A 25594-nucleotide genomic window follows, 5' to 3' on the forward strand; every position below is an offset into this window, starting at 1 on the left:
AATAGGTAACTAATTTGATATCGAATTCATCATTTACGAGATTCGAATATAAGACATTTCACTTACACGTGAAGAGGAATATCACCAGATCATATTATTGAATAGTCCTTCAGTAATCATACTTGTTTCCTTAACACCAATGATTTTATCAGGGCCAGACTTGAGATTTTTGAGGCCCTAAATAAACCATTGTTAGGAGGCCCTTTAATTCATAGATCTTTTAATGCATGCATAACAATCATATAATTTGTCTTTTTTTGATAATTAATTCTTAAATATATTATCATATCATCATTTATGAATATCTATACTGAAACAAAAAAATAACACACTAAACAATATATCTACAACAATATAATATAAATTCAAGTTTACCTAATTAAAAAGGATTAAACTCATAGTTTCTATATGCTGACCTTGAATTGCAATCTTCTAAACCTAATTATATATTTTGATTCGCTCCTTCACTTGTATAGAGAGACTTAGAATTTGAAAAAAAAGAGATAGAGAGGAAGTGAGAGAGAGAGAGAGAGAGAGAGAGAGAGAATTGCAGAGGAATGATGGTGAATGCTAGGGTTCATACTTACTTTAGAGAAGAAGCCAAGCCAAAACAATTACATTTACAATACGTTCCTTTGTGTTATTAGGGGTTGTTTTTGTCTGTCTTGATTAAGTAAATCAAGGCCTACAAAACAAATTCCTAAATTGGCATGGCCCTCTTAAGGGTACATGGTATGGGCATATTTCTAAATTGGTATGGACCCATTTTTTTAACATAAAAAAAATGTAGAAAGCAGGGTACGTACAGGGGGTTCAAACTATGAACCTTGAGGGAAGAAGCTTACATATTTTCCACTACACTACTTGTTAGTTTGTAATATTCTTTCTACATTTACTAAGACGAAGGCGACGCGTCAAGGGTTTCTGGACAACGGTCTGGGAGCCATATCTTCACTGTGGATTTTGATAGTCGTTGGCGATTTGGAGGAACTAACCTCGTTTCAGTTGTGAAGCTTCATAACGACAACCGAGAGTGTCTTGTTTCAGCTTTGGAGCTTCATAACTTCCAGAAACTGAGCTTCAAAACTCCGTCAGAGATCGAGAGGCTGCCTTCTTTCAGCTGGGAGATTCATAACTCCCACAAACTGAGCTTCGGAACTCAACTTTAGAGCTTTAACCGAGATCGAGAGGTCTTGTTTCAGCTGTGGAGCTTCAAACGAAACTTCAGACCCAATTCTACCGATACACTCGAATCGTTACAGCCGTTCGATGTTGGTAGGCACAAGAGAAACGCTCGTTGTAACACTACGTTGGCATTGTTACGTGCCTATTTGGAAAAAACTGTAAAATGTCCATACACAGAAAGTCACTGAAAATGTGTTTTATCCAGGCTTAAAAATTAGCTGCTGCGGGAAATTCCAATCCACTTCCTCCACAACATGCAGGCAGACTTTTGCTATGGAGTTCGATCGTTTGTAAGGGTGAGGTTTAATGATATCTTGTGGTAGTTATACAAATAGGTACAGTTATCACTTAAAATCAAATGTATTTAGCTCTTCTCTGTTTTATTTCGACTCATATGTATCCATGTTGTGCAATCAATTAGATTTACACACAAGTATATACCAAAAACGAAGAAATAACGCTTTTTTTTAGCGATATTATTAGTGGGTTAAATTGTTACTTGTTAGGAGAGAGAGAGAGAGAGAGAGAGAGAGAGAGAGAGAGAGAGAGAGAGAAATTAGTTTGGATTGAACTTACGTCAAAAATAGGTATGAGTTATATTGGCATAGGTATGATTTTTTTTTGGTGGTCAATGCGCTAAACTGCCATGTGCACGGAGAAATACCATTGAGTGAACCCAACAAAATTATGTGACAATATCTAAAAACTTGTAAAATGTAAGAAAACTGAATTACGTTCCGAAAATTCCGGCAAAACACTGATTCCTAAAAAATCATGATTAATTTGAATATTCGAACTTGGAAAAAATTAAAAGTTATAATTTCAAATTCAACAAATTAATTACCTTTTATAATTCCAACAAAAGTTATAATTCCCTTTTACATTTTCATTTTTATTTATTTGAAATACTCTGTTCTTACCGTCAGGTGGTTGTCAATTATTACTAGTTTCACAAGACCGTCAAAATAAAAAGATAAATAATGTACCAAAAAATAAAATAAAATGATAAATAGGAGAAGAAATTATTAGCCCTAAGAAATTAGTTGCTTGATGCTCACGTCGTCTCTGTAGGTAGCTTCAATTCAAACCCTAGACGACCGTTAGAAGGCAGAATATCACCGACTACACGTCTCTTCAAAACCCTAAGCCACCCAACACACACGCACTCATACACTAGCTTGTTTGCGTTCACCACTGATTCTCCGCAACAAGTTCGAAATCATGAAAAGGAAGGCCGAAGAAGAAGAGCTGGGAGGTTGTGGGGCGACGGCGAGGAGTGGGAGAGAGGAGATTTGCTCGGAGAAGGCTGTTTCGGGTCGGTTTTTCTTGCCTTTTCCAAGAAAAACAAACCCATTGCTAGTGATCGTCCACCACTGCCTCCGGTCATGGCTGTCAAATCTGCTGAGCTTTCCCATTCCGAGTCGATTCAGCACGAGATGGAGGTTCTCAGCGACGTAAAAGGCTCCGCTTTTGTGATTGATTGCTTGGGTGAAGAAATCACAACCACTGAGGATGGCGATCAGATGGTCTACAATTTGCTGCTCGAATTTGCCGCAGGGGGAACCCTTGATGGCCTGATCAGGAGATTCAAGGGCCGGGGTTTGCCGGAATCCGATGTCATAAGTTACACAAGGTCAATTCTCCGAGGGTTGATACACATTCACGAGTGCGATTACGTCCACTGCGATTTAAAGCCGGAGAACATTTTGCTTGTGCCTGTTGCTAATACTGGAAGGTTTGTGGCCAAGGTTGCAGATTTGGGATTGGCTAAGAGAACCAAAGAGGATGTGGGTGGATGGAGAGGCACTCCGAGGTATACGGACCCGGATGCTTTGATGGATAATGTGCAAAATCAGTCCTCCGATATCTGGTCTGTTGGTGCCATTGTTCTTGAGATGTTAACAGGCAGCCCCCCTTGGGATGTGAAGCCCGGCTCCGATCTTGAAGACTTCTTAGACATGGTTTCTCAAGAAATTACCCCCAAAATTCCTCCCGGAATCTCAAGTGCGGCAAACGATTTTCTCAAGTGTTGCCTAGCCATCAATTCTTGGGAAAGGTTAACTGCTGAACAATTGTTGTTTCATCCGTTCATAGCTGAGCCACAGGCATCCGAAGCATGTCATTCTTCTCTGGGCTATGCCGTTGTTCCGAAAATTCAGCCCCCAGTGGGTTTAGTAATACCAGCCGGACTATAGAAGTCCTGTGTTATGTCACAAGTGAGTACAAGTCTGGTGTTCTGATCTTTATTGTTGTAGTTCTTATTTCAAGTATGTAACCACAGAATTGCACATATATTGTAGTTTTTTCCCCCCCCTAATTTTGTCTACTTTTATTAATCCTGATTGTGCAATTGTGCAGCCATGGCCATGAATGGCTAGTTGTGGTGATTATGTTTTTTCCCAATTGTTGATTGATATTCTGTGTTTTGGCGCGTTACTAGATTTGAAGCAGAAGTTTCCCATTATCGACCTCAAAGCAGCAAAACTACATCCAGGCCCAAGATTCTGGTTAGTATGTTGTTGTTGTGAAAGTTACCATCGTAGTTTTTATCTATAATTCTTCGCTTGCTTAGGCTATAGATAGCGGAGAAGTGCCGGCAGCAAGCAGAGGCACATTAATCATATAGGACTACGCTTGAAAAGATGATTTGAGATGCTTTGCACCAGTAAGAGTGAAAAACAGCAATCTGAGTACAAGGGTTAACAGTTTCTACTTTTTTTAATTTGTAAGTCAGTTCTTATCTACCAAGAATCAAATGTAGAATGCTTTTACACAAGGAACTAAGAGTGTATTTTGTGGAATAACAGAAGATAATGAAGCCTCATCACAGAACGAAAGTATAATTATGTTGCAGAGCAGGGCTCGATAGTGTTGCAAAAGAGGACGAATAGACACCTAGATTTTGGTAGGTCTTGCTTCTAATTTTCTCTGGCAAGCTAGTCATAACTCTTGGTTGTGTTTACAACAACCCAATTTTTGTTTTAGCTTGCTAGTTCTTGTGTTTGACTTGTGTATGTTTGTTATTGGTCTGGTCTTGCCTATGTCTTAAACTACCCCAATTTTTGCGTACTTTACTGAGAGAAGGGGAATATAAACTTACTTGTTCTTCACTTCAAAAAAATAAACTTATTTGTTCTAAATCTTGAAATATATCTAAAATTTAAATGCTTATCCGCTTTTTTAAACGTGATTTGGTTGATTCAAAAGATAAAATGAGGATCACTTGTGATATTTTCGTGATGCTTAAAGCTTAAAGCTTTTGGTTCTTCCTTTGTTCCTTCTGTTGCTTCTTTTGTTTGGTGGCTCTCTATCTGCAGTATAGTAGGTGCCATTTTCTCTGTTTGGCTTGCAGATTTCAGTGGTCTTCTCTGTTTCTTTCCTTCTAGGTCAGCATTTGATCCTGACATATGGTAAAACAATTATTGGTCATCACCATAACTCTCATCACTCTTTGGATACAGAGAAGGCTGCTATTCTGGAGTCCAAGAGGACTGTTACGTATGATCCGTATTCCACACTATCTTATTGGAATAAAGTCACTGTTATCTGCAATTTCACCAGTGTCAGCTGCAATAAACTGCATTGTCCTGCAGAACTTCTTCTGCAAGTGTTAAGAACTTGTAGGGCAGCCTTCACCTGCCATTTCTAAATCTAACATTACTTCTCAACTTACTTAATTTCTTTCACTAGCTGATACTTTGTTACTGAGTTTTTGACTTGTTTACACTTGTTTGGTTGGGCACTAAACCTTTTGTTCAACAATCCCAAGTTAATTTAGCACATTTTGCAGAAAAGTAAATCATGAAAAGTAGCAAATACGAGGAGGTGAAAAACATAAAAATGATAAGATTATGTAGCTAAGAGAAGTTGGAATTCAGAATGCTGTTATAGTTGGAGCCCCGACCCTCATTTTGAAATTAATCACTAAGATTTGATGAAAAAAGGAATATTAACATATTTGGTGGTTGAAAATGATAAAAAATGATCGATTGTGGTGTTTAGTTATGTCATTTTTTGTAGCAAAGTTTTGGACTTCTGAATGCAATAATAGTTACTTGTTTCTCAAAATAGAATCAATGAAATTAGATGAAAAGGTGGTTTAGAAGAGTTGGATTATAGAAGCAAATCTGCTTTCTTTGCTGAAAGGGTAGCTATCGTATTGTTCTGCACTCCAGTAGTTTTAACTTTTAACTTTTAATTCCTTTATTTTCTCCAACTAATCCATGGATTTGCACAAAGGATTCAAAATTTTGTATCCGAAGTTTGTTTAGTTATTGTTAGTCTTATTATTGCAGGCACTATTATGGTCTTGCCTAACTATTGAATTTTAGCATTCAAAGTGGAGCAGTTGGTTCATTATTTCTCTTCCATGTCGTTGCTTGGGTCCTAAATCTTCCAATTTGTTGCAGCGTCCTTCTACCAGATTAGTTTTTCCCATGTTCTTAATTACTGACCTTTTTTTTGGCCTTGCAGGATCATATGGACGCCTAGCTTTTGGTTGGTCTTGATCCTAACTTTCTTTTGGCAAGCTAGTAGTAACTTTTTCCTTCTTTTTTTTTTCCTTCTATTCCGTTTTCAATGACCCTAATTTTTGCCTACTTTGCTTAAAGAAGATTATACAATTGTTTGTCCTAAATCCCGAAAGGTCGCTAAAATTTAAATACTCGTCTACATTTCTTAAAACATGATTTAATGGATGGAAAGTTAGAGGTGGTAAAAGGTGCAAATGATGTTTTTGAACTTCTGAGACCAATTATATAGTTAACCTCTTTATTAAAACAGAACCGCTGAGATTTGATTCTGCAGGTTTTGATCTGTCTCTCTAGCGTGCACAATAGTAGGTGCTATGCTTGGAGTATGGTTTTTCATGATGTTTAAAGCTATGATCTTTTTTGTTTAAGTTGTTGAGAGTACGAATCCCACATCAAGGAAAGGAAGAACCTTGCATGTGCTTGTAAGTAATTGGGCTACTCTCTATATTGTCAATTGGTTTTATCGTGGATCCTCAACTTCTTTCATGAAAGCGGCTCACTGTCTGCAAAATAGTAGTTTTAATTCATTCTTGTGTTTCCAGATTGCAGCAGTCTCCTAATCTATTGGCTTTCGGTTCGCTGCCAATGTGATGTTGTCTCTGTTTTGGCTTGAAGTATCTCACTTAATGTATTCAATCTGAAACGGTAATCCTAACTCTTGTTATTGTTTTCAACAACCCAACTTTTGCCAATTTTTGCTTTAGATTGCTGGTTCTGTATTGACTTGTTTACATCTGTCGTACGTAGGTTTTGTCTTAAATCTATATGTATTTTCAACAAACCCGACTTTTGCTTACTTAGAGAAGAAGAGTATATAATTCTTTGTCCTAAATCTTGAAAAGACTACAGCTTAATAACGCATCTGCTTTTTTAAAACGTGATTTGGTGTTTGAAAAAAACATGATTTAGAGGATGCAAACTATAAAAAATGATGGATTTAACGTTAATCAAGTCATTTTTTGTAGCAAAGTTTTCGATTTGAAGTCTCTTGAGTGATTATGGCGATTGTAGTGATGTCACTATAATGTTTGATCACGTATCTAGTCCCAAAATCCCTGCAAAAATTTCAAGTGTAGTTAGGGACCTTCTTAAGAGTTGCCTTAGCACGAGGTCTTGCGAAAGGTTAACTGCTGAGAAGCTATTACTTCATCCATTTGTTTGCTCGACCGCAACCATCAAAATCAGCTAGTCGTACGAAGATGGAGGTGGTGAGATCTTTGAGCCATGCAGGTTTTTACAAAAGCTCCGTCGTTGTTCCGAGAATTCCGCTCCACCGGCACCGGGTTCTGAGATAGCAGCTGGGTTTATACAAGTTTGATTTGAGAAAGTAGAATGTGCAATGGCTCCGTGTACCACCAGCTTGGTGTTATTATTTTGAACTCTTGAGTGTGAGGAGGGCTTGCTTGTAATGAGGGATGGTATTGTGAGTAATGACGGTGTTGCGATCATGATTAGGATGAATGAGTGAATATTATATTCTTATGTATTCAAATTCTTCACCTGCCGTTAATGAGGTTTGGCTGTGCAAGTGAAAGGTTTTAAGTCCGGATTTCTTGAATGACAAATTCGATAACAACTTAAATGGTTGACACATTATTTGACTTACCCCAAATTTCTTCGCCAACCTAGGGTAAATAATACAGTTGTATTGGAAAAACAAGAAAGTAAAATTCGGAAAAATTATTAAGGGTAAGATACATTTTACACGTCAATTTTGGGTCAAATAACAAACTTATATCTCATTTTTCAAACATTGCAACGTCATACATTAGCTTATGAAATAGTTACAATGTCAAACCTCCATCCCTTTCTTCATCAATTTGTCTGTTAACTACTGATGTGGCAGGCACCCACTCATAAATTACAATTTTTTTTATTAAAATTAATGAAAAAGAATTTATCCCCGAGAATTCCTTCTTCTTTCTCACCTGTCGGGATGTTTTGTTAGGGTTTTTGATAATTTTTTTTTTTTTGGTTTGGGAACTATAACGAAGGCTGCAAAAACATTCTTAATATATTAATATTAATTAATTTCTCAATGCAGTTGGGTGAAAGTAGGCCCACGATTGCGATGTCAGCAGTTAACATACTAACAGACAAAGAGAAGAAAGTCCAACATTGTAATGAACTCGTAAGTTGATATGTGACATTACAATGTTCAAGAGAATGACAATCTCAAATTGGGATATCAACTTCCCCTTCCAAAAACCTGCATCTCTCTCTCTTCGAAAGCATACCGCATATGGTATATTTTTTGCAGAATTTCTAAACCGCTATGCTGGGAACTACACCAGCCCAATTACCCAGAAAGCTAAACTGAGAAACACATTCTTCACCTAATTGTAACCATTCCTCATTTATGGGCAACGCCAAGGAACTAGCAACTGCCACTCTAGAAGATGACCAAACGTCGCCGAGGTCAATCTCGAAACTTCTAATAGTATCATTGCAGAATAGAAGTAGAACCTCCTGCAGAACATAAAACATATCACTGCTCTAGGGATACTATAACACACCAAATGTGTAAATCCAGGGGTATAATGTCCACAAATCTCTTAAATTGATGAAGGGCTAACATCTAAACGGCCAGACGAAACTAAACTTTGATGAACAAAGTAGTTGCCTGGTCATGACTCACCCGAGTCATCGCCAGAAATATCAATTAGTTTGGTTTAGCTAAAGCTGAATATGTCATGAAAAGAACTTTTGGGTCCGGTTGTACAAGGATGATATAAGTAAGGAAACGTCGAACTGTGTCTACATGGACCTCCAAACTTCAGTACAACAAATGGGTTACGATCAGAGCAAACGTTAACAATGAATAATCAAGAAGTAACTAAACTATAATTCCATCCATTTGTTTCCTAACACAAGTACGTGACTTGCCCAGTAAAAACAGAGCAATACTATCCTATAACAGCATCTCATAATATTATTTATTAGAAATTCAAGCAGATTCCAAATACGACGTTTCATGAATCCGTAGCATAAGCATCTTCTTACACATATATCCTAGATTGCATTTATGAATTGCCATGCAGAGAGTTTTTATATAAGAAAAAAAGATGGGAACTTAAAGTACGCAGGCATGCCTCCCCTAAAGATTGAAAGATAAACAAAATCACAGTCATGTTAAGTTCAAAAGCATATAACATGATGGAGATTCCAGACTTTAACCAGGATCATGTTTGTCGGCACCATGATAGTCTGTTGTTGGAACCTAATCCATCGACCAGAAATTGAAAGACAAAACAACAAACTACAGCTATGCTACATTCAAAAACATTTAAACAAGATGAAGTTCCAGTTATTCGAACCAGGATCATGTTTGTTGGCACTGCATCCGCCTGTTTTAGAACCTACACGATCAACCAAAATAACCCCGGCATTTTGACGATCCACATAAGCATTTATTCTTCCTGTTGGGTCCACTGTTACCGCCAGCTTCATTAGAGCTTGAACTCCCATAATCATATGTCAACTCTGTCATCGGGGGAACGTGTCTGATGGCATAAAAAGCAATATGGACAAAAGACTGATTGTTGTGCTCATATACAACTGGTTGCCAAAAAACATTTGGTGAGCAGCTGTGATTAATGAACCGACCTACATTCCCAACATTCTTGGCACTTATGATCAGGCGATACGGAATGTTATACTCCTCAACATCATTAGGACTCTCCTCTATTAATCCAGGTTCATAACTCCACTTGAATGATTCATAATCACGGCCTGTGTCAAAAATATATTCATCATTTTCCCCTCCCTCCTCTTTCTGTTTTAACTTCGCTTCATCTATAACCTCACCAGCATACTCACAAATAAAAGCACCAGCACGAATAGAATCCCATGACCGGAGGCCCCATCCCCTATCCTTTGTCTTAAACACTTCCAGCCGGAATTTTACACCAGTTTGGGATACTCGGTTTTTGCAGTTGGGAGTGCATGGACACGTAGGACCACATTCATGTAACAATTGTTTACGGCCTACTAGAATCCCATTGCTAGTATAAGGAAAATCACCTCCATTTTTCTGAATGCAAGAGCAATTCGTATCACCTGGCTGGCATGCACTGCGGCAATTGCATCCAAAAGAAGGTGGCATTAGACTGAATGATTTAGTATATTTGAGCGTAGGGAAATAAGTGAAAGAAACCAGCGCCTTCTCATTATCAACCTCATTTACAAGGGAAACAGGTACAGGTTCAGTCCCTGAAGTGAGGTCTTGAAGAACAAGTCCAGCCCTTGAGGAAAAACCATCCTTCCACTTACGAATGGCTTGCCAAACTGCAAAAGCTGGTGGCTGTCCAGGCACCCTCAACAACTTGTACTTGAATATATTGCAACCAGCTTTCCCCCTTTCTGTCCATGACTCATGAACTTTATATAGGCCATCATAGACATAGATCTTTATTGTTGAACTAACATCATCTTTCACGCCCCGAATCACTCGTACTTCATTTCCATGATGCAAGCTTCTCTGAAGAGCAAGATTACCCCTTTCAAGCTTCTGATCAGCAACCTCCCTATCTTTGTCTTTGCTGTTGCTATTTCCACCCTGACCACTGTATATCAAGACATCGCTGGCCTCTGCCTCATCATCATAGCCCCCTGAAGAAACAATGCTTAAGGCCACTGGATCTTTGTCACCATCACCATTGCCAGTCATGTAGTCAATTCCAGCCATAGATGGAGCATGTAATCCGACTGCACACATTTCCATTCGGAAAAAGAAAATGTCGCCAATCTCAACTCCAGGGATAACCCCAACTCTCCTCCTCATGTTTGTCCGAACCTTTTTGCTCATCACGATGCCACCAGCTTTCAAATCTGCACGCTTAATAACCCCAGTTTTCGATTCCTTGTTATCTTCAATCTGGCATATCCTTCTCCGGAGTGCATCAAAATTCATGAGCACATAATTAACCAACTCCCTGTTACCATCTTCAATTTGAAATGAACTCATAACAGAAACAAAGGTCACACCTGACCCATTGTTTGTTAACGAATCACCATCTCCATTTTTCTTGGTCTTCTTCCGAGATGAACTAGCTTTTGTGGTCTTCTTTCGAGACGAACTAGAACCTACATGAGGATCAAAGTACCCATCTCCATTGGAATCCTCTGGAAAGTCATCGGCGCCAGATGAGGCTGGGGCTCTATATGACCGGATAGGAGCGGGCATGGGACCGGTTGGCGTCCTCATCTCACTATTTAGATCAGGTGAGGCCTGGTAGCTTGGCGGTAAACCAAATGGGTAAAACGGAGGAAACCCATTAGGGGTATTGCCAAAGGGAGGCATGCCCGGAAAGGATGGGGCCTGAGACGCAGCCGGGAACACCGGCATCAAACTACGCAAAGGTCTAACATCCAAAACCCTTGACTTATCAAACCCAGCTGAAGGAGGAACGAAGTTTTGGCTGGACCCTCCTTCCATTACAAACCCTTGTTCACAAATCAACACAAAACCAAAGTTTTTCGCTTTTTCGACAAACTCGAAAATCCCTTTTCCTTAATTTATCTTCCTTCAACTTCTGGGTTCTTGTGATGGTTCTCTAAACTCTAAGCCCCAATTTCATCATCTTTTTTTTTCAGAGAAAAAAAATAGAAATTTTCACTTTAGACATGGATCTCTGCAAGAAAACATCACAAACGACGCTGCACATTACTTAAAAGTTTCATAATTTAAAGAGCACAGAAAAACTCGAGCTGAAATCTACAGAAAATGAGATCTAGAACATGGTACTGAGATGGGTATTTGGCTAAGATTTAAAATATTGGCCAGAAATATTCAAAATTAAGCATCGGATTTACATGCATGAAAGCTTCGGTGGGAAAACAAGAATTGCAAAACCATTGTCACTCACCTCTTTTGCATTTTCAGTTGAGAGCTGGTTATTTCTCCGTTGGCGACTTTCACTTTCAGAGTTAGAGAGAGAGAGAGAGAGAGAGAGAGAGAGAACGCACTAACTCAGTTCCGGTTTCTACCTTTTTTACTGGGTCCAACTTTAAACCGTCGTATGTTGCTATGTTTTGCCAAATGGTGTCCATCTAGGCCAGTTTACACTTTTAAAAGTTTCCTCATTTTTCGCTTTCTTAAAAAGTAACAAAAAAAAGTTTAAGTGCATCTAGACTAAAAAATTTGGGATCATTTGTAAAACGAGTCATTAGTTGCTGAATTATACCAATTTAAGATGTTCGTCAGTTTTAATGTCTAATTAGAGGTTAAGTGTTGATGTAGCATATACTGGATTCACATTTTAAGTACACGTTGATCGTCAATTTCATAAAATGATTAAATGAGTAAAGCGTTAAACATTAAAGTTGACAGTTGACGAGTACTTAAAATGTGGGTCAAATCTATGCTACATAAGCACATAACGTCCAATTAGATTGTAAAATTGACAGAGATGTTAAATTAGTGCATTTCAGAAATCACATCGTGTAAAATACAAAAATTGAAACCTCATGACTCATTTTGCAATTGACCCCCAAACCTTGTGGTGTATAATGTAGTTGACCCGAAAGCAAAATCATGAAACTAGTCAAATTTATGTGGCTTCAATGCTATGTAGCACTCAATGCTATAGCTATATTAGTCATTAGATTTGATTGCCACAACTGATGAATCTTCTATTTTTTAACTCAGTCATTTATTCTTCATATCACTTAATGCTACACGTACCATTGAAGAAAAATTGTAAAGTTAGTATCAAAATTAACTTTTGGATTAAATTGCTGATTTGGTCCCTAAAATATTACATGAGTAAAAATCAAGTCTCTAAACTTTTTTTTTTCAATAAGTTCTTGAATTCATTAAAAGCTGCTACTTTATTCCCTATTAAAAGATTTAAATGAATTCTATGCAAATTTCCATCAATAGAGGTCACGAGACACATTCTAAAGCGTAATAATGTCACTTCGTCACCCATAAGCTCTTGACATTGCACATAGTTGCGAATCCACTTCTCTTTCCCCCAACTATTGAGTTCCGTCGACCATACTCCACTCTTCTCCTCCAACATTGGGGTCAAAAGACTCAAAACTCAACTTGACAATAAAAGTATGTGCATTGAAGATAATTGGAGTCAAAACTCAAATCTTAGTTTTCTTAGTTGGCATTTGGCAAAAACTCCATATTGGGTTCGAATCTCATATTGGAACCCAAATTTGGTCTCACTTTAGTTGGAAACTTATATGAGTTTCAAGTTGTGAAACCCAGTCCCTGATTTATCATATTTTGTATTAACGGACTTATGAAATTACCAAATTACCCTTGAGTTGACTTTCGTTGACCGTCTCGTTGAAACGCGTAGTCTTAAGTTAATTAATTTATTCGTATCGTACTCATCGTCACGAACGCGTAGGTGCGAACGGATTCCAAATCAGATGTATAACTAAGATTCTATGTTCGAACCGTCAAACGTTTTCGAATATTTGTGTTTCATTTTATATATTCTTAAATTGCGAACCAAGGGGGACCCACTTGGGATTCTTGTCCCCTTATATTTTTACCCAATCCAGATTCCCCCTTCCTTTTTGGATATTTTCTTTATAGCACTCTCTCTCCCCATCACTTTCTCTCCATTTTACCTTAAGACTCCCCCTGAGCTTTCTCTTCTCTGCAAACTCTCCCTCTTCTCTTTGAGCTTCACTCACACAACAAAAACCACAAAACTCACTGGTTGGATGTAGACCTCGAAACCCCAAGCCAAAACTTGATACTTCAATCGTGACAGTCACGGTGCACCCCTTCTCCGACGAACTCCGCAATGATTTTTCCAACATGGGTAAGCTCCTAGAAATCTTTAGGATGTGTTTTAAGGTTAGATCGAGGCTCGTTTTAAGTTGTACACACTTGTTAAACGCAGATATAGCTCGAAGTAAGCTTTTCCCAGTTTTTCAACGAGCACTGCCACTTTCGAGGCGTTTTTCAGCCAGACCACAATGAGTTAGTCGTCGTGCAAGGTACCATTCTTTTCATCTCGTTGAGAACTATGTTTTTTCATTTTTGAATCACCCGATTTGGTATTGAAAAAGTTATGAGAGTTTGAAGGTTTGCCCATAAACCTAGCGATCCACGGCCTGAAACTGGGTCGACCCAACTTGATACCCTTAAACTCATATCCAGAACCCAATTACTACCCGGGCCAAATCTTGGGCCATGCAACCAAGCCCAACCCAGAAACAAACCCAACCCATAATTAAGCCCTAACCTAGAACCAAGCCCTAACCCAGAACCAAGCCCAAACCCAACCCAGAACCCAGAACCCATTCAGTGTATGGGTTCGTGTCACATCCCGGCCTGGGGTGGACCACTTCCCGGGCCCACTCCACCACCGTAGCATGATATTGTTCGCTTTGGGCCCTGACTAAGCCCTCACGGTTTTGTTTCTGGGAACTCACACGAGAACTTCCCGATGGGTCACCCATCCTGGGAATGCTCTCGCGTGTTACTCGCTTAACTTCGGAGTTCCCATGGAACCCGAAGCCAGTGAGCTCCCAAAAGGCCTCGTGCTAAGTAGGGATGGGAATATACATTTAAGGATCACTCCTCTGGGCGATGTGGGATGTCACAATCCACCCCCTTTAGGGGCCCGACGTCCTCGTCGGCACACACGCGGCCAGGGTTAGGCTATGATACCAAATTGTCACATCCTGGCCCGGGGCGGATCACTTCCCGGGCCCACTCTACCACCGTAGCACGATATTGTCCGCTTTGGGCTTACCATTCCCTCACGGTTTTGTTTTTGAGAACTCACGAGCAACTTCCCAGTGGGTCACCCATCATGGGATTGCTCTAGCCCCCTTCTCGCTTAACTTCAGAGTTCCTATGGAACCCGAAGCCAGTGAGCTCCCAAAATGCCTCGTGCTAAGTAGGGATGAGAATATACATTTAAGGATCACTCCCCTGGGCGATGTGGGATGTCACAGTTCGTGTGTGGACTTGCGCGTGGGCACGCATGAGTGCATGTCTTAGCCAGTGCATGGAGCACACACGCCTCCACTAGAGGTACCGTGCTCTACCACCATCCACGATGGCGACCGCGACAGCTGTGGATGCAAATTTTCGCCGTCTTCAGTCTCGACAAAAATGCACCTGCAAAACAATCAACACCTTTGATCAGAGACCTAAGCCTCATGCGCCTACGAGGTTGGGGGGGGGGGGTTAGGTCAACGGATCTCCGATGCCTAAGCTAGTTTCTTTTAGAGAGTAGAGTGTTTATGCTTTTTAGGGTTGCAAAAAGCTCTTGAAAATTGGTAGAATATGGGGTATTTATAGGGTTAAGGCCGACCATATAGTGTTTAATGGGGAGATATTCTCTAAATATTCCCAAGATATTTAATAAGAAATAATCTCTTGAGATAATGGGATAATTATCCCTAATTGACTTAAATTAGGATTACTTACTTGATTGGAGTCAATTTTCAAATGGGAATGTATTAAAGATAGGATTTGGGTAATTAATCCTTATCTTTAATTCATTGCTAAGGGCAGGTGAGCTGTGGGCAGTCGTATTTAGTTGCTGAAATCTCTAGGGATGTGAGCTACGCATGGGAACATCTGAGAAGCCTGCCCATTTATTGAGGGCTATCTTGTATTTCTTGAATAAATGTCCACGTGTCACCTTTAGAATTTTTGGGATTATTTTAGGCTCCACAAATACCCCCACACCTACTATGCTGCATGAAAGAAAAGGATAATAGGTGTAGGAATCTTAAGCTACTTAGGCTTGTAGAATTGTTTCCCAGTTTGAACTTGATCTTCTTTCTTGATTTGGAGATAGACTTCTTCTAGGAAAAGGAAAATAATTATTCCCAATACCTGTTTAATTCTGCCTTAAGCAGAGGATTAAATAAATTTGGAGAACAATTATTATCCCAACAAGAAAGAGAAGCCAGAGGAAATTTTTAGTCCCCCTCCCCTAGCGTTTTTATTTTCTTGCCTTTTCAAAGAGTCGTTTCTCGTTGTTCTTCTTATTCTCCATGCTGCACCAAGGTAAGAAAATTTTTAATTTTCTTCTTCTTGAATTTTTTTTGGAGTCTAGGGACTTGAAAAATTGACTTGGTGGGTGCCAAGGAGGTTGATGACACACAGTATAGAGGCCGTGGGTTGCTAGGTGGCGCGGCACGAGTTGGCTTGGCTTTGTCAAGGTGTTGGCGGCGTAGGCCAGGTGGCACGATGTGCTAAGGCGCAGGGAAACTGGCCTGGGCCTGGTCTTCATAGCTGCAGGGTTGGAGCCTGGGCTGGCAGGAAGAGAATGAGAGAGACCGACATGGGCCGAGCCTCTTGTGCTTGTGACCTGGGCCGAGAGTCCTAGGTTACTCCTTAGGGTGCCTAGTGCGTGAATGAGAGGAGATGAAGGAGGCGTGGGTCTCCTTTCTTGTTGGGCCGAGTGGCTTGGGCTACGTGTAAGGAGTGAGAGAGAGCATGAGGGTCGTGAGGCCTGGCATGGGGATGCTGGGCTTGCGGTCCTCTTTTTTTATTTATTTTTATTATTCTTTCATCGCGAGCAACCTTCTAAATATTTTTTCCTCATACTTTTTGAAGAGACTTTGAGATATTTTCCTCCGATCGTAAAAGTGACGAATATCCTTCACCTTTGTACTGTCAAGGTGGTTCTTCTGGTAAGGGGGTTACTTCAAAGTTGTGCATGTCAAGATTAATTCCGACAAGCTATTTCGGGATTTTCTTGAGGCGTACAAGCATGCGATTCTGTCTGGGGTTAGCGTCAAATGGGTGAAAAATGATAGCGGCTATGAACCATGCAGCGATAGTGCCTTTGCTAGGAAGAGAGCTATCAAATTCCATCCGTACTACTTTGTGTTAGGATTTACTTTTCCCATGCCGCATCTTTTCCAAGAGGTGATCTGCTCCATGAAATGTGTGCCTGCTCAGTGTTCCCCAAATATAGTTCGTGTGATGGTGGGATTCTCAAACTTGAGCAGGTTCTTTGATCTTGGCTTGACCATAAATGAGTTTTGGTACTTCTTTGAGATTAGCCACAAGGAAGGTCTAGGGCAGCTGAGATATCGCCATAGGCTGTTCGATGCTTCTAGCAAATGTGACCATGAATGGGCGAGAAATACCTTGAAGGTGAGCGGAGTGTGAGAGTCTGACTCTTCTCCTGAGCTGCATGTGCCGACTACCTTTATTAGTGGTAAGTGAATTACTTCATTCTTGTCCTACTTGAATTTTTGTTGAGCTGCTCCATGACTTCAATTTATTGATCGTCTTTCTTGCTTTGCGTATATGCGAAGTTTGGCTCAACCCCAACGACTTCGGCATATATGAAGAAAGTGCACATTGCCTTGGGCATTCCTGCTGAGTACTGTGAGTGACGCTGGCTGCTCAGCCCTCTTCGTTGGGAGAAAGATGGTTTACTGCAGAAGGAAGAGATAAAGCGGATAAAGGGCGAGGCGTTGGCTTGCCCGATCGCTGCTGTAGAGCCTACTGCTAACGACGGTGGAAAGAAAAGATCTTCCTCACTTGCTTATGAGCCTTCGACCAAGAAAAAGCCAAGGATTTTTTCTGCTACTTGTGGAAGCTCGTCTGCTGCTGAGAAGCTTATTATTGATCTAACTTTCCCTAAGGGAGCGAAGAAGACCGTGGAGCCTGAGCCTATGAAACTTGTTAATTCGAAGGTGATCGCATCCATTACTGAAAGACTTGACTAGCGAAAGAGTTCGGTGGTGCCTCCGGTGTCCAAGTTTGTATTGAAGTGTCTGTCGGGAGTTAAGTTTGGATCGGCTTCTGAGAGGCTCACCGCTATGAAGAGTGAAAATGTGGATTCTGTTGCTAAAGTGGCGTCTGGGCCTACTCTTCCTTCTGTCGTGACCGACTCGTCTGCTGAGAAGGGGAAATCTGTTCGCATAGGCAGTTGTGAGAGATCCACCGAGTTTGAGGCTGGAGAGTTTCCTGATGTTTGTGCGCTGTTGAAGGTTGACCTGCTTGAGCATGTCGATGCATGCGTCAAGTTTGTTGACAGCGTTGGGAAAGTTGTCATCTACTCAAACTCTTTTACGAAGCGTCTCATCTACTCGAAGAGGTCCTCCCTGATTGTTACAATGCATAAGACTTTGATCATAGCAGCTGAGTCTATGCGTGTTAATCAGGATGCTGTTAAGTGTGCTAATGAGGCCGGAGTGGCATTGGTGGCTTAGCTTCGCTAGGCTACTGAAAAGATCGAGAAACTTGAATCTGAACCTGCCGTTTTGAAAGGGTCTGATGTCTCTGCCTCCACTTCTTTGCAGTTAGAGATCGCTCGTGAGGAGGCCTCCCATTTGAATGCTAGGCTTAGTGCGACTTAGGCGATGTTGAAAGCTGCAGAGAAGGAAATCAGTCGTGCTTCTTCATTGGTCGAGGACTTTGAGCGTGTCAATTTGGAGCTATGATCTGCTTATTTTGCCAAGTACGAGGAGTTTATCTTCATGCATGCTGAAGTGTCTCATCTTAAAGAGATTGCCAGTAAGCTTGAGTCTAAGGACATAAGTCTGCAAGGTGTGTTGTCTGCTAGCGTGAACCTGAAAAATGAGCTGCAAGGTGCTCACACTGGGCTTGTTGAGGAGAATGCACAGATGAGGAATAAGAAAGTTGGTCACGAAGTAGCGCTTGCTTCTTGTCAGGCCAATTTCTACAAGCTTGGCTATGTATACCATCTTTAGGGCAGGCTGTCAGATTATGAGTTTTTCCGAGGATGACTTCGAGACTTTTTCCATTTCTCCAGTTGACCTGCTTGATTTCTCGTTTAAGGCTACCTTTGGTGAAGCAGCTGAGGGTCAGGCAGTCCAAGCAGGGAGGGTTGAGGATAAGCTGATGAGAGCTTTAGCTGCTGGGAGTAGAGCGGCTGCAGAAGGCATGGCAGTCGAGGAACCAGTGGTTGTGCAAGCTGCTGGGAGTAGAGCGGCTGCAGAAGGCATGGCAATCGAGGAACCAGTGGTTGTGCAAGCTGCCAAGGAGTAGTCTTTTTGCTTAGACTTAGGAGTTTTTCTTATTTTCTTTTTTGTTCTGCTTTGCTTGAACTTTGTTGGCCTTCAAGCCCGTTTATCAATTTGCTAGAAATTTAATGAACAACTTTCCTTGTTTTTTCTTCATCCTTACATTTTGCCATGTCTTTTGCGAAACTTTACCATAGGACAGGTGGCTGGGTGAACTACTTCAACAAAGCAGTCGATCCTACGTTGTCACTTAGGTTTTAGTTTCAGCTTCGGGGCTTCGGGAGCTTTGCCTGCTTGAGGCGTCTTGCAAAACTTTGATGTAAGACGGGTAGTTGAGTAGGCTACTCTGATGGAGTAGTTGACTCACGTGGTCACTTACTTGACTTATATTAGGATTACTTACTTGATTGAAGTCAATTTTCAAATGGGAATGTACTAAGGATAGGATTTGGGTAATTAATCCTTATCTTTAATTCCTTGCTAAAGGCAGGTGAGATGTGGGCAGTCGTATTCAGCTACTGAGATATCCAGGGATGTGAGCTGCGTGTGGGAGCATCTGAGAAGCCTGCCCATTTATTGAGGGCAATCTTGTATTTCTTGAATAAAAGTCCACATGTCGCCTCTAGAATTTTTGGGATTATTTTAGGCTCTACAGCGGTGCCGCGCGACTTTTCCGGCCAACTTTCTAGCGACCTAACTCGGTGCGTGCGGTGGCAGGTGGGGGTACCCGAGGTTCCCCCTTAGGTTTTTCAACGTCCTGAATCCTTTTATCATGTCCGTTTCCTGATATTCAATCCTTTTAGTATAGTTTTATTAATTAGTCCCCTTATGTGCTTAGGTGCATTTGTTAGTGACGTTTACGTCCTCCCTAGTTCGCATGGCTCTTTGACGAAGGAGTATTTGTGAATGGACCACTTCCAAAATGCATGATTTTATTACTAGAAATGTATACATGAAAAGCATGATTTTATGACTACGTTTTATGAAATGTTTATGAGTAAATTGGATATACGGTTGATGAAATATCATGCTTCACTGGATTTACGTTTATTGAGATATTCACGAATATGAGTTAAGATATGATGTTTGAGCTATTGAGCTCCATTGAGATATATACATATATTTTGGAAATATTATGTTCATGTTTTTATGTGCTTATTCAGTGGGTATTCATACTATGTGCCTACGGGCAAATGATATCTATATATGGCTTTGGTCAGGTGATGTAGGGGCCTACGGGCGAATGAAAATTTATATATGGCTTCGGTCGGGTGATGTAAGGGCTACGGGAGAATGAAGATTTATATATGGCTTCAGTCGGGTGATGCAGGACCTACGGGCGAGTGACGACCTTTGGGCTATTTTAATACCACTACTAAGCACACTATATATGATATATGTTTTATGAAGTTTTATGGCATGCTAGGGTTTTGGGAAAACCTATTATATATTATGCTATTGAGTTTTCTAAACTAGGGGTAAGTACATTGATGAATAACTGTTTTAGTATTACTTATATATAAACTTGGTCCATTCATATTTTGTTTTGCGCCCCCTCAGGACCTAGGAATGAGGCATACAATCCGAGTTACGAGGCATTCCCATATCAGTGAGCTTGTGTCCTCTCCGTGTTGGACATCTCTTGTAATAGCACCTTCTATTATACCTTTTGCTTGTATTCTGAATTAGCAGTATGCTTTGAACATGTCATGCGTTATCACTATTATTTTTGTAAGGTTTGTATTTGAATATTACTTTGTGTAGTCATGTGAGAAATTTATATGCATGTTTCTCATGTTCTCAGCATATGTATTCATAAATGCCTTGCGCCATCCTCAGGTGTTAGCCAGCACGTGGCTATCCTGTTGTCCTTCAGACACCAAGATCGGGATGCGATGTATTGGGGAGATTTGGACTCATATTTAAGCTCAATTGTAAGATTTGAGTCCAAATTGTTAAGTGCATTGAAGATAAATAGTAAAGTGACATATTGAATGAAGAAAGGGGAGAAGAACTAAATGAGAGATTATTAGATAGAATAAAGAGAATTTACAGACAGAACTAAGAAGGGCAGAGCAAAAGGTGAAAAAGGAAATCAAAACATGCCCCTACAATGGTCAGGATTGTTTGATCCCCTTGCTGGGGAGGAGGAGATCTGGAGAGGATCTCAACCCCTACTACTTTTATACAGGCAATTGGGGTAAAAATTTCAACCCATCAATCAAGAACCATAAATTTATCAGGCTAATTAATCTCGAGTCGAGTTTGAGATGGTCCACTTCACCTTGGCAGAAGTAGCTTCAGCTTCCAATTGTTTGATCTATATATTGGCATAAAAAAGAAAATGTCCGGTCATGTAAAATACTTGTTCGATCTACAAGATTATATCAGATTCGAACTTGAGACCTCTTCTTCTAACATGCGAAAGAGAATCACCACTAAGACCAAGAGCTAATTCCACTTTGCAAAAACAAACTTTACATAAACCAACTAGCTATTCCACTTTGCTGGAATCACGTCCCCAAAAAATGAATCGACAAATATTGCTAAATCGACTTAGATATAAGATAGAAATAATGAACTATTCGCATAAATCCTTGCAGAGACAGCATATACGAGTAAATCAGCAAGAATCCAGTACCCAGAAGAAAGAAGAAACAAAAGTCTAGCAAGTCTCTCTAGCACAGAGCACAACATTCCAAAATTTAGACCGTTCAATCCAAAACAAAACGATGAAATATGAAAGGCGCAACTTGAAACACTGTACGAAATCTTAAGAAACAACGTTAAGTTTCAATATCAAAGTAAAAGATGCATTTTTGACGAAAGTAAATTCAAGTGCCTCACTTGAACAAAGGCTATCAACACGGACATCCTGCCTAATTGATCAGACCAGGAAGTTGATGAAGGTGCACAAAATTAGTCCTAAACCATGAAATATATAAACGGTTCCCAAAACTAGCTTACTATTCATGTCTATCTCTCTCATATGTCCGTCCTACAACTTATATCAAAGAGAAACTTCTATGATAAGGCCAACTCACCACAACCTAGCTCAGAATCCATATCTTTCTCGTTGAAGCCCTCTTCCTCCTTAGCCAACTCTCTCTTCGCTTCCTCAAGCTCTGCCTCTGTGACAGCAAGGGCAGCACTCCGCCTCTTCTTCTCATTATCCAAAGCTTCAACGTCTTCTCTCAACCTCTTCACTCTCCTTGCCCTTTCCAGAAACTTCTTCATACCCAAAGCAGATTGAACATGTGGCTCCAGCCAAGCCAAGTCAAATCTGAACATCCTGACATCCTCCCATAAACTTTGAAGGTGAGCAAAGGTATCCCCATTCATATCCTTTACCTTTGTTGTTTTAAGAAAATGCAAGAGCCCTCCGAGAGCTGTCAAAGCACATTCAATAACTTTACGATTCTTCTTACGTACACACTCAATCAACAAAGGATGCAATGAACAAGCTTCCTCCAGCAGTGGAAAGAAAGCTCTCTCTATTAGTCCCAACCCACGAAATTCCAAAAGCTCCCCCGTTGGCTTGGTGGGAATTTCCTCAACCTCCTTCACTAGAGAAGGGTCAGGAAGGCTTTCAACAATAGCCTTAGTGCAAACTTGTTCAGGACCTGATGTTTCTTGGAAAGGAGTCAGCGGTTCTGAACTTGGTGTCTTAGGTGTCGGAGAAGATTCTGGAGTATGCACCGAATGCACATGTGAAGGTTCCTGCCCACCACGCTCTTTCATTTCGGGCTCCATAAGTGCAGATTCTGCAAAACCATTAGCTCTTTGGTATATTGGAATATGGACCTTCACTTCGACAATGCATTTATCATTCACGAGATAACCTGCAGTCTCGTCATAAAGTTCACTGAGCAGCATGAATGAATTGAAGCCCCATTCACTTGTGGGTTCTTTGAACTCTTTATAAGAGCCTGTGAACAAAAATATAAAGGAATACAAAACTTTAATCAGGTACGCAAAGCACATCAAAGGTAATACGGAAACAACAATAAAAGAAGTCCATTTGGGAATTTACTACAGAAGCAAATTGTCAACAAAGATGACCTCAATCAATGATCAAGAACTCATGCTAATTATATTAACATATTTGGAGATGGACTTCCTTCCATGTGTAAACGTACTTACCCAGGCATAAATCCATTAGCTTTAAAACCAGAAAGTTTAAGAAAAAATAAAAACTAAGCTGCCGCCAGTGTCTCAAATCCATGGCAAATCTCATATAACATTGATAACCATACATATAATTATGCAAAACAAATCAGAGCCTGGGATCCAATAAATATTATCACCACCAAAGCTTAAAGGAAGAGAAATTCTAAATAGTTCTTGATGACACATCCAAACTAACTGATCCGAAAATCAAAATTATGGTTTCATTGATAAAGATCAGCTACTCAATCTATACTAGAAACTCACTCCAAAAACCTTGATTGAAATCTTTACATCCAAATGCAACAAACTTGTTCCAACAACCAACAACGCGTGTCGCATGAATGAGATAATGATCCTTTAAACAATTTGTACTAGAAACTCACTCCAAATTCTTTGTTTTCAATCATTCAATCCAAATGCACCATAACTTATTACAACCAACAACGCGTGCCACATAAGTGATCACCATCAGTCAAACAATTATGCTAGAAACTCACTCCTTTGTTTTAACTCTTTCTATCCAAATACACCTCATGTTGTATAGATGACAACGCTCGGCAAAACAATTTACAATCTTATACTAGAAACGCACTCCAAATCCCTTGTTTTAAATCTCTCCATCCAAATCCACCATAACTTGTTACAAGTAACGAACGATGCGTGTCACATATAAACAACAAACAACAACAGAGTCATGATGGAAAGCACAATGAAATCCATTTACTGAGTTTCGATTGCCAAAACCACAAGATCACATAGAAAGAACATAAACATGAAACGGTAAAAGTTATACCCTTTGTAGCCCTTGTAATTGTCTTGTTGCTGTCCAGTTGATTGAGCACACTCAAGCTGAAGTGGGCAAATCTAGTCCAACCAGATTCCAGAATTGAAGCACTTGGGACACACAAGTACATGGAGAAGTGCATTTCAGAATTTACTTCATTGACCTTCGGCCATGCTAGGATCGTCCTGACCAAATCAAAATTATCAAACCAAAAAGGTGATCTTGAAGTGTTCACAATCAAAAGAACTAAAAAAAAAAAAAAAAAAAAAAAACCAAAATATGAGAGAATAATTTTACCATTTGAAACCAGCGATGGTGAAAACGTCAGAGTAATGCCTTTCGTTCTTGAGCTTAGAGAAGTTTTCGATCACCCATGTGAATGTCCCAGACACCTCTTCTTCTTCCTTGTTCTTGCTCTTCATCTAAACAGAAAAATTCAAATAAATAAAACCCATAAAAATGGTCACCCAACAATCACACCAACCATCACAGCAATCCCAACCATGATCATCGGTGAGAGAGAGAGAGAGACAGAGAGAGGGGAGAGAGGGAGGAAAATACTCTCCACTCCCCAGCAGAGCACACACTAACACCGCAGCACGGAAGCTCCGAGGACAAAACCTCCAATTATACGATAGCTCAGTCAAACAATGTCCAAAGGGGTCCCACGCTCGTGGTTTTTTTTTGTTTTTTTTTTTTTTTTTTTGAATTATACTGTTTACTTTAACAAAAAATCATATTTTTATACTAAAAAATCAGTCTTAGTACTATTTATTTTACCTTTTATTTTATCTTTATTGTTAAAACTCAAAGTCAATCTTAGTACTATTTATTTTACCTTTTATTTTATTCTTATTGTTAAAACTCAAAGTTTCAAACTTTTTTATTAATTTTTTTTTTTTTAGAAAACATAAATATATTACCAACAAATAAATATTACACATGAAGGGCCCAAATATACATTGAACAAAAGAAAAAATGTACCCTTAAAACACACATTAAAACATACATTGAACCAAAGCCCAAGAAAGCTTTGGGCCCCAGCACAAACACACCACACAACAGAAGAAACCCTAAACCACACTGGCTACTGTAGCAATTCCTCTTGCCATCGAAACTCCCCAATGAGTCGAAGCCATCTCCGCCATAAGGACCTGCCATCACACCATCTCTAGTCCTAAAGTTGAGGAAGAAAAACGCCGCTCCATCATCCACGAACCACCAAAATGATCGTCGCTCCATCCTCCACCCGCGCTCTTGCTTTATGTCTAACAAAAGGGATAGATATTGTCATCCCAATGTCTTATTTTTTCACCTATTTAATAACATATTTATCCTTTTGTAAGAAAACTTTTAAATCCTTATTTAATTAATTACTAAAATTTGGAAAATGTTGTTATGTAATATGTGGATGGCCCACATGAATAGTTTGTTACTATTCATCCAAAGAAAAATCAGATGAGTTATCATTCATATGAAGAAAGTTTGTAAAGCAAATAGTCTTGCAATAGTAATCTTTTGCCTATAAAATGAGAGCATACGGAGGAAGAAAGAAAGAGATAAAGAAAAGAAGAGAGATGAGAGGAAGAAGAGAAAGAAGAGAGATACAAAAGAAAATACCAGTGAGTTAGGTTAGAGAGAAGAGAGAAAATAGGATGAGTTATCATTGTACTCCTATTATTTCACATAATGAAAGAAAATATTACTGCTGCCCTGATGACGTAGGTACGCTTGCCGAATCTCGTAAATATTGTGTCTCATTTACTTTATGTTCCACTGCACACGTACCGTTGATTTTATAACACGTTATCTGCACGAGAAGCTCTCGTGTTGGTGAAAATCGTACACTATAAATCTGGTGAAGCACTACCTACCTCTCACATCTGTCGGCTGTAATCCCAAAGATAAAAAAATCTTTTCATTTCATTTTCATATCTCTATATGACTAATTTTCTTAAGGTAAATTTATATTTGTTTATATAAC

General features: G+C 39.8%; 2 protein-coding genes and 1 pseudogene across 3 annotated transcripts; 1 reads left to right on the plus strand and 2 right to left on the minus strand.

The window, feature by feature from the left end:
• Nucleotides 1–2406: 2406 nt before the first annotated feature.
• On the plus strand, nt 2407–3380 carry LOC137746716 (mitogen-activated protein kinase kinase kinase 20-like; annotated as a pseudogene).
• Nucleotides 3381–8829: 5449 nt separating this feature from the next.
• On the minus strand, nt 8830–11712 carry LOC137747131 (histone-lysine N-methyltransferase, H3 lysine-9 specific SUVH3-like). The gene is made up of 2 exons (XM_068487154.1): nt 11585–11712; nt 8830–11350 (listed from the first exon to the last, which is right to left on the minus strand). The coding sequence occupies exon 2, from the start codon at nt 11152–11154 to the stop codon at nt 9085–9087; it is 2070 nt and encodes a 689-aa protein (XP_068343255.1). The 5' UTR covers nt 11155–11350; nt 11585–11712; the 3' UTR covers nt 8830–9084.
• An 8996-nt stretch (nt 11713–20708) lies between these two features.
• On the minus strand, nt 20709–24190 carry LOC137748801 (MATH domain and coiled-coil domain-containing protein At3g58370-like). 2 transcript variants are annotated; one of them, XM_068488988.1, is made up of 5 exons: nt 24113–24190; nt 23908–24032; nt 23620–23795; nt 21701–22585; nt 20709–20976 (listed from the first exon to the last, which is right to left on the minus strand). In XM_068488988.1, exons 1-5 carry the CDS (start codon nt 24119–24121, stop codon nt 20957–20959), a joined length of 1215 nt encoding a protein of 404 aa, XP_068345089.1. In that variant the 5' UTR covers nt 24122–24190; the 3' UTR covers nt 20709–20956. The 2 variants fall into 2 exon arrangements, with proteins under 2 accessions (XP_068345089.1, XP_068345090.1); XM_068488989.1 differs by lacking the exon at nt 20709–20976 and having other exon boundaries at nt 21395–22420; nt 22499–22585.
• Nucleotides 24191–25594: the final 1404 nt, after the last annotated feature.

The sequence above is a fragment of the Pyrus communis genome, chromosome 10 (assembly GCF_963583255.1).
Source record: "Pyrus communis chromosome 10, drPyrComm1.1, whole genome shotgun sequence".
Classification (NCBI taxonomy): domain Eukaryota; kingdom Viridiplantae; phylum Streptophyta; class Magnoliopsida; order Rosales; family Rosaceae; genus Pyrus; species Pyrus communis.